This window comes from Sus scrofa, chromosome 12, assembly GCF_054392235.1.
Source record: "Sus scrofa isolate SSC_HxYL_T2T_F1_AM1 chromosome 12, Sscrofa_HxYL_maternal_Yorkshire_Landrace_v2.0, whole genome shotgun sequence".
NCBI classification, from domain to species: Eukaryota; Metazoa; Chordata; class Mammalia; order Artiodactyla; family Suidae; genus Sus; species Sus scrofa.
The window spans coordinates 43,844,547-43,854,433 of record NC_139394.1 but is presented as its reverse complement, the minus strand read 5'-3'; the positions used below and the strand labels follow the sequence as shown (position 1 = coordinate 43,854,433).

General features: G+C 44.9%; 1 protein-coding gene across 1 annotated transcript; it reads left to right on the top strand.

Moving 5' to 3' along the window:
* Positions 1-493: 493 nt before the first annotated feature.
* On the top strand, positions 494-1,815 carry CCL4 (C-C motif chemokine ligand 4). Its single transcript, NM_213779.1, is given in 3 exon segments — positions 494-587; positions 1,056-1,170; positions 1,726-1,815. Coding segments are annotated over 3 exon segments (279 nt in total). The 5' UTR covers positions 494-511; the 3' UTR covers positions 1,814-1,815.
* Positions 1,816-9,887: the final 8,072 nt, after the last annotated feature.

The window sequence follows — 9,887 nt, the reverse complement described above, 5'->3', positions numbered from 1 at the left end:
TTCTTCTTGGGGCCAGGCTTGTGGCCACCCTGGAAAGACTGACACGAAACCTTCAGCTTCTGGGGGGTGCTAACCACGGAGAAGAGCACCATTCTCATCCACAAGCCCCTTCTGGCAGGTGCGAAGTCTCCATCTTTCCTCTCGGGTTTGCGACTCTCCCCCCTGCCCCACCGCCCTGTCTCAGTCACTGTCTTTGGTGTACCACTTCCCTTTAGGGCACAGCCCACTTCTCTCCTCCACCTCCCTCCGCTTTCCTCCGTGATGACATCACTGAGGAAGAGCTGTGAAAGCTCCTCGCTGTCAGCTAGCTTCAGTTTCCTTATTGGCACCATGACATCATCTGTGCTCTGGAAATTCCACTCGCCCTCCTGTACTCTCGCCTCTCTCCAAGGCCTCAGAGCTCCTATAAAGAGGGGTTCCCAACTCAGCATCAGCACAGAACACAGGAGGGTTCTGAAGCTTCTGGGTCCTCTCCTCTGAGCTCCGGGCAAGTCTCTCCTCCGCCAAGACCATGAAGCTCTGCGTGACTGTCCTCTCCCTCCTGGTCCTGGTCGCTGCCTTCTGCTCTCCAGCGCTCTCAGCACCAAGTAAGTTCACTCTCCTGGCTGCTGCTGAGTCATGATGTAGCCACCATTGACTTTCCTAGTTGGGGCTGGTCCAACAGCAGCCTCTGTGTGGTTGGGACCAGAGGGAGCCGGGAAGGTTAGCCTGCTGTTAAATGTCAAACCTGGTAGCCGTTCGGTAGGAGTCAAATTCCTGTTTTCTTAAGAAGTAGCAACCCATAGGCTTCTTCGAGCAAGTCCCTGTCTCCCTCTGTGCCTTCATGTCTCCATCTGTAAGGTGAAGGGGGTTAGACCCAATCCAGCCTCAACTTCTAGAATTCTTTCATGATCCTCTCCTAGGATGCTCTGTTCAGAATAAGACTGCTACTCGGAGTGGGTGGGGTGGAATACAAGGGACCGCATCTGGGGATCTCGGGGTCCCTAAGCACCACGAGAAGCCAAAATGAATGGTTCTGTGGAGAGCTTCTGTCTCACCTTGGCCTTCCTTTCCAGTGGGCTCAGACCCTCCCACCTCCTGCTGCTTCACATACACCGTGCGGAAGCTTCCTCGCAACTTCGTGACTGATTACTATGAGACCAGCAGCCTCTGCTCCCAGCCAGCCGTGGTGTAAGTATCAAGCCTGGGGCCGGTGGGGGCAGGTGTAGGAAGGGGGCCTGTTCGGGGCAGGGGCGATTAAGCAGTACAGAGGCAGGTCTCAGGGCTGAAGGCCTCCCTGAAAGCAGTGAGGAACAGGTCCCAAAGGCACCTGTTGAGTCCTGGAGCAGGTGCTAGGAGGGGATGGGGAGCTAAAGGAAGGGGAGGGGCTTTCTGGGAAGGAAGTTCGCCAGAGGCCAGGAAACCAGGAAAGATCAAAGAGATGACAAGAGACATGGGCTGACTTCTTAAACACATGTGGAAAAATCATTACTCGGGGCAGCAGGAACCACCTGAGGAGACCTGTCCACATTGATTACAAAACTCTCCACTTCCTAATCTGGAAAACCCAGGAGGCCACAGCTAGACCAGGGGAGGAAGTGACAAGGAGTCAGGCCCCAGCAGCAACCTGGGAAGGGTGTCCCCTCCCACTGGGCTGTCCAACATGAGCCACGGTCAAGGACAGAGAGAGACCCACCATAGGCAAAGTCCCCTGGGATTCTAACCTGTCTGCTCCTCATCCCACAGATTCCAGACCAAAAAGGGCAGGCAGGTCTGCGCCAACCCCAGTGATGACTGGGTCCAGGAGTACATGGATGACCTGGAACTGAACTGAGCTGCTCTGAACCCGGGGAAGGTGTCCTCCAGGGAAAGTCACCTGAGCCCGACGCTTCTCAGCAAGACGCACCTTCTCGAGACTCCTGACTCCGCTCAGTAGTCGCTATTCCTTTTCCTAACTTAATCTGTATTACATGCTGTGTTGCTGTATTTGGTGTTCTTTCCCCTTATTTATGCTTTTTTTTTTTAACCCAAGGACATTTGTCCCCCATGGGGATGGTCCACCATCACTATTTCTCTGCTATTGTAGATACACGGATAATGCCCTTGATTCCAAGTGTTTTCATAATAAAACCTTTAAAAAATACAGATCATTTCTTTGTGTCTTAATTTGATTTGGGGATTGTAAGGGGAATTGCCTGGTTGTATGAATAGGGACAAAGTACAGGTTTCCCAACACAATAAGGATGAGCAATTACTGAGTACATAAAATGGGCTACCATGTCTAAAGACACAATTGCACTTAAAACCTTCAACAAGGATTTTAACACCCTTAGAAAACAGGGACTGTTAGCCCCCGTCTTACAGACGAGGCCACAGAGGCCCAGAGGGGATGTGACGTGACGTGCTAAGGCTTGCAGGTCTGCTTGAGGAGCACCACGAAAGGATGATTCCCAAAAGATGGCTCTGCTGCTAAGGGTTATCATTTCAATGTCTTGCAGGAAAGTTATAAATAGGAGCAGCAGCACGATATAGAGGGAAGGCAAAGTAGCTCAGAGTCAGAAAGGTGGGTCTCCATCACTTGCTCTCAGCACATCGTTAGGAAAGTTGTTTTGCCTTACTGGACCCCGATTTTCACACCTGTAAAGTGGAAGCGATATCATCTACTTGGAAGTGTTGGTAGGAGGTGTAAAACACTCACCACGGGACCTGGCATCTAGCAGATTCTGTCTTTCCCTCTCTGAGGCTCCACCTTTTCACTTAAAATGAGCATTAATGTTTCTCCTCTCTGGGACATCAGACAGATTAGGTTAATTATTAGATCAGGTCTCTAGAACCCAAAGCAAATGGGAATTGTTTTCATAAGGACAGAAGAATGAATGTTAGATTTGGTTCTGGAGTGTTGTAGGAGTAGCCTAAGGCCACTTCTCCATAACACCCTTCTATCCGAACCGCCTGTGACGTGGCTCAGAGAGAACATGAAATAGAACTATGTGCACATCCAAGTCTTGATCCACAGGACAGAGAATCACAGTCTATTAAAGCTGGGAGGAACCTCTCAGACCATCTGATCCAGCCCCTGTATTATGGACACTGAGAGCCAGGGGCTGAGAAGTGACTTGCCACCAAGAAAGTGTGCCAAGCCCAGGTTAGTCCGCTTCTTTGTATTCCTTGTGACATACCCCTGTGGTCCCCACAAAGACAACTCATTGTATAAGTAGGGTGAAGAGGGGGCTACCTTGAAAACTGTTTGAGTGTTTTTCTTCTAATTGAACTGTAGTTGATTTACGATATTGTATTTCAGGTATCACAGCAAGGTGATTCAGATATACATACACACACGTATATATATTCTTTTATATGTATGTACATATATTCTTTTTCAGATTCTTTTCCATTATGGATTATAACAAGGTATTGAATAGAATTCCTTGTGCAATACAGTAAATCCTTATTGTTTATTTTATATATAGTGGTGTGTGTCTATTAACCCCATACTTCTAATTTATCCCTGCCCTCTCTCCCTTTCTCCGTTGGTAATTATACATGTGTTTTCTATGTCTGTGAGTCTGTTTCTGTTTTGTAAATAAGTTCATTTGTATCATATTTTAGATTCCACATATAAGATATCATATGGTATTTTTCCTTCTCTAACTTCACTTAGTATAATAATCTCTAGGTCCATCCATGTTGCTGCAAATGGCAGAATTTCATTCTTTTTTATGGCTGAGTAATATTCCACACATACACACACATATATATTCTACATCTTTATCCAGTCATCTGTTGATGTATACTTAGAGTGTTTCTATGCCTTGGCTACTATAAATAATGTTGCAATGAACACTGAGGTGCATGTATTAAAATTAGAATTTGAATCTTTTCTGTATATATGCCCAGGAGTGGGATTGCTAGATTGTACGGTGACTCTAATTTCAGTTATTTAAGGAACATCCACACTTTTTTCCATATTGGCTGCACCAATTTATATTTCTACACACAGAGTAGGGGGATTCCCTTTTCTCCACATCCTCTCCAACATTTATTATTTATAGACTTTTTAGTGATGGCCATTCTGACTAGTGTGAGAATGTGAGGAAACCTCATTGCGGTTTTGATTTGCATGGCTTGTTTGAGTGTTCTTAGTCCAATGAGAAAGGAGAAGTGAGACCTCATACCTCTTTGGGGCCCACAGAAACAATTCCTTTCCTTGCCCTACCCTCAGCCGCTTCCCCATCCCACAGCTCCAGAGAAACGTCCTTCAGATTCTGTAGGGACTGAGAGAAGGAGGGGGCAGAACTAATCCCAAAAGGTGTGAGAAGAGGCTAGCAGCAAAGAACCGAGAGCAGTCTTGGCTTCTGCTTTTCATCTGCCTAGATCCAAGCTGTTCAATACATAGCCACAATCCACAAGCGGCTCTCTGAATTTCAATTTAAATGATTTTTCCTTGGCTGTGTCCATGGCGTGTGGAAGTTCCCAGGCCAGGGACCGAATCCACACCATAGCAATGACCTGGGCTGCTGCAGTGACAATGCCAGATCCTTAACCAGCTGTGCCACAAGGGAACTAAATTTCAATTATTTTTTTTATACATTATGTATAGTGTCCAATTTGATAAATTTCAACAGGTGTATATTCTGTGAAATGATCACCACAATCAAGATAATGAATAAATCCGTCACCTTCAAAATAGATCTGCTTTCTGTCACTGTTTATAAAATTCTAGAATTTTACATTATGGAATCATACAGGATGTACTTTTTTGGTGGGGTCTAATTTCTTTCACTCAACCTAATTATTTTGATTTTCATCCATGCTGTTGTGTGTCAATAGTTCATTAATTTTTATTCCTGAGTAGTGTTCCACTGTGTGCATGTACCTCAGTTTGTAAATCCATGCATCTGTTGGTGGATGTTTGAGTTGTTTACAGTTGCTATCACAAATGAAGTTGCAATGAGCATTCATAACTACATGCTTGCATGAAAATATGGTTTCATTTCTCTTGGGTAAATACCTAAGAGTGGAAAGAAACTGCCAAAGAGTTTCTCACAGTGGTTGTACAATTTAGCATTTCCACCAATTGCATATGAGTGATCCAGTTGCTCCCTGGACAACACTTGGTGGGATTATTAGTCTTTTCAAGTATTTTTTAGCTATTCCTGTGGATGAGTATTAGTATCTCCTTATGCTTTTATTTTGCACTTTGCTAATGACTAATGGTGAGTATTTTTTCATGTGCGTATTTGTCTTCCAAATCTTGGGTGAAGTGTCTTAAAATTTTTGCTTGTTTAAAAAGTTGGGTTGTTGGTGGTCCCACTGAATTTTCAGAGTTCTTCATATAGTCTTGCTACAAGGACTTTGTTGGGTAAATGTGTCGCAAGTAGTTTTCCCAGTGTTTGACTACCTTTTTCATTTTAATAACCATATCTATTGAAAACTAAATGTTTAAGATTTTGATGAAACTCTATTGATTGATTCTTATAGTTGGTGCTTTTTGCATCTTATTTATGAATTCTTTGGCAAACCCAAAGTCACTGAGATTTTGTCTATGTTTTCTTCTAGAAGTTTAGCAAGTTTAGCTCTTACATTTAAGTTTATGAGCCATTGAATTAGTTTTTGGTGTATGGTGCAAGTTATAAATCCACATTTTAAAAATACATGTATCTAATTGCTAAAGGCTTATGTGTTAGAAAGATTATACTTTACCCACTGCCCGGCACCTCTGCGCAAAGTCAAGTGACCGTATTTATGTGGCTCTAATTCTAGGCTATAATTTTCTTTGATCTTTACACCACTACCATACTATCTTGATTCCTGTTGCTTTATAATATATCATAAAACCAGAGAAAGTCTTTCAATTTTGTTCTTTTTCAAAGTTATTTGACTATTCTAGGTCCTTTGTATTTTCATAAAATTTTTAAATCAGTTTGTCAGTTTTTCCCAAAAGCCTGCTAGGATTTTGATTGTGATTCCATTGAATCTGTAGATCAGTTTAGCAGATATTTGACATCCTTACAATATCAAATCTCCTCATCTGTGAACTTAGTGTATCTCTCTATTTGTTTCTTTTGGTTAATTTTCTTAGCAATGCTTTCTACTTTTCAACGTACAGGTCTTACACATCTTTTGGCAAATTTCTCCCTAAGTATTTCATACTTTTCCATGTTATTATAAATGGCAGTGTTTTGCAGTTCTCATCGTGGATCAGTGGTTAACGAATCCAACTAGGAACCATGAGGTTGCGGGTTCCATCCCTGGCCTTGCTCAGTGGGTTAAGGATCTGGCATTGCTGTGGCTGTGGCGTAGGCCCGTGGCTACAGCTCCGATTCAACCCCTAGCCTGGGAACCTCCATATGCCGAGGGAACGGCCCAAGAAAATGGCAAAAAGACAAGTAAATAAATAATAAATGGCAGTGTTTTAAATTTCAATTTCTGACCACTCATTGCTAGCATATAGAATTATATTTTTTTGTATATCAATCTTGAATTCTACAGTCTTCCAACTCACTTATTAATTCTAATAGCTTATTATAGGTTCTATGTAAGTGATCATTTTATCAGCAGATAAAGACAGTTTTGCTTCTTCTTTTCCAATATAGATGCTTTTAATTTATTTTTCTTTCTTGATTGCACTGAATTCCTATTGTGGCTCAGTGGGTTAAGAACCCAACATAGTATCCATGAGGATGCAGGTTGGATCCCTGGCCTTGCTCAGATCCTTGGGTTAAGGATCTGGTATTGCTATAAGCTCCAGTGTAGGTCACAGATGCAGCTTAGATCCAGCATTGCTGTGGCTGCAGTGTAGGTCTGTGGCTGTGGCTCCAATTCAACCCCTAGCCTGGGCACTTCCATATGCCGCAGGTGCGGCCATAAAAAGAAAAAAACAAAACAAAATGCGGAGCCCTTTGCTTTCATGTCTCTTTCCCTTCATGTTTCTGGAGGGGAAGAGAGGGAAAGAGAGGGGGAGAGAAGGGAAGGAGGGAAGGAAGCACAATTACCTTTGGGTAGTAGGAAGCAAAGGAGATGAGGCAGAGAGGCCCTTTCAGCAAGATTCAGTGACCTGGTTGGCAGTAAGAAGTTATCAAGCTGACCAACCATGTCAGGAATAGCTTGAGGACCCAGAATCAAATATTCCATCCCTACCCTCAAGGCACTTGCAGTCTCCATGAGGCATAGACCAAAACAGGGCAAAGAACACACTGCCCAAGGCTAACTCCATGGTCCTCTAACTGGTCCTAAAATGCCATCCCTTTGAGCTTGTCCAGAACTTACCAGGGCAGATAAGAGCCAAGGATGAGGGCAAGGCTGAACACTTCCCTGCTGTGTATGACTCAGAAGGCAAGGAAACCCACTCTTACCATTCCTGTTCAACATGGTATTGGGGTTGAAGTCAGTGCCGTTACATTTAATTTAAATTAAATACAGTTTAAAATTCAGTTCCTCAGTTGTACCCATTACATGGCTACACGTGTCTGCCGTGCTGGACAATGCAGATATAGAGCAGTTCCATCATCATAGAAAGTTCCATTGGATGGATATTCACAGGGCCTAAAGGAAGTGAAAGGAGGGGAGTTTGGGTGGACTAGAGGGTGGGGGTGTGGTCTTTGGTGAAAGATACAGATCCCGGTCTGAGGGACGGGGTTGGGAGAGAGAAGAGATGAGCCCCAGGCCTCAGACATGGTGCAGATCACAGCAGCAAGCTGAGTAGTGGCCCCCAAGGTGTCCACATCCTAGTCATATGACAAAAAGGATTTTGCAGTCAAGTGAGGGATCTTGAGATGAAGAGATTAGTCTGTATTATTTTTCTGGACTCTAAATCTAGCCATAGTGTCCTTATTATATATGGAACAGGTAGAGACCGGGCTAGAGAAGAGATGACAGTGTGATAACAAAAGCAAGATGCCTTTGCCACTGGCTTTCAAGATGGAGGAAGCAGCCCACAAACCAAGGAATGCAAGACTGCAGTTCTAGAAGCTGGAAAAGGCAAGGAAATTGCTTCTCTCCTAGAGCTTCCAGAAGAAGCACAGCCCCCTTGATTTCAGCTCAGATCTTGGACATGTGACTCCCAGAACTTTAAGAGAATGAATGTATGTTGTTTTAGGATACCAAGTCTGTGTAACTTGTTGCAGCAGCAATAGGAAACGAATGCAATCCCCAGCTAAAGAGTCACTGACAGTGACCCCCTGAAGCTCATTGGGGGAAGCGATGGAACATTCTAGAAGGCGAGACAAACTTCCCCACAGGAAAAACCCAGGGTGAAGTGGATATATGCCAAGCTGATGAACTATGACCAGGTGAGGCACCTCAGAGTGAGTCACTTTAGCCGCTGAATATGCAGGCTGAAGCTTCACCAAGGATTCAACACCCACCAACAACATTAAGAAGAAGCCTGAATTAGAGTTCCCGTTGTGGCGCAGTGGAAATGAATCCGACTAGGAACCACGAGGTTGCGGGTTTGATCCCTGGCTTTGCTCAGCGGGTTAAGGATCTGGCATGGCCATGAGCTGTAGTGTAGGTTGCAGACATGGCTTGGATCCATTTTCGCTGTGGCTGTGGTGTAGGCTGGTGGCTGTAGCTCCAATTAGACCTCTAACCTGGGAACCTCCATATACTGCGAGTGCAGCCCTAAAAAGCAGGAAAAAAAAGAAGAAGAAGAAGCCTGATTCTTCCCGAGACTCCAGTGGCCCTCTGGGCATCTTAGATTTTTTTTTTTTTTTTTCTGAAAGCTTTCACTCTCTCATTTGTCTGATGAAACCCAGAGCAGAGCCATAACTTATTTCTGGTTTCATTACTAGTGAGAGGACAGGGTTAAGGCCAGAATCTGGACCTTCTCCCTCGCAATGGAGCCCTCTCCCCACTGAGCAAACTGGGAGGGAGGAACTCAGTTCCACAGAGGCTGGAGGGACGATGGTAACGAAAAAACGAAAAAACGCTTTACCCAGGAATTGCAGTCGACCACGTGCGGCAATATTGGACTTCACCTGTTGTGCAACATCAGACTTTGTTTTCTCCTTTTTCCTTTTTCATGAAACTTCCCTTTCTTACCCAGACGCCAGGGAGCCCATTTCTGCTTATGGGACCATCCCGTTGGGGTTTCTCTGGGTTTCTGGGTGGGAGGCAGGAGCCACCACCAGACACCAAGCCTGTATTTTCTGCTCTCGTGCTGCGCCTACTTCCCCCATTTTCCTCTCCAGCAGGGAAGGAGCCTGTTTCCTCATGCTCTGGTTTATGCAAACTTTCTGTCCTCTCACTACCTCACCCCAGTCCAGAATCTTCTGTCATGTTCCCATGACAGGCATTTTCCTCTGAAGGGTCCAGAAGCTGAGCCAGCAGAAGCAGGAGCAAAGGATGCACGCTGAGCAGCGGATGCTGAAAGAAACCACAGCTCTGGAGTTCCCGTTGTGGCGCAGTGGAAACAAATCTGACCAGTATCCCTGAGGATGAATGTTCGGTCCCCGGCCTCGCTCAGTGGGTTAAGAATTCTGCAATGCTGTGAGCTGTGGTGTCGGTTGTTAATGTGGCTCAGATCCCGCGTTGCTGAGGCTGTGGTGTAGGTAGCTCTGACTTGACCCCCTAGCCTGGAAACCTCCATATGCCTCGGGTGAGGCCCTAAAAAGAAAAAAAGAAAAAAAAAAAAAAAAAAAAGAAGGAAAGAAACCTCAGCTCTTCCCAAGGACCAGGCCCAGCGGCCCCACGGCTGTCCTGAGCTGCTCTGCATACTCACCTTCCACAGACCCAGGGACCTGTCCCCTGTGTGTCTGCTAGTTGTCTCTACCCCTTCTCCTTTCGAACACCTCTCCTCCTGGGTTCCTCTTGAGTCTAAGCAGACAGGAAAATGGAAAAAATGCAGGAATTGAGAGGCACATCTGTGACTGCTTTTCTCTACCTCAAAAATAATTTCATTTTTAGGT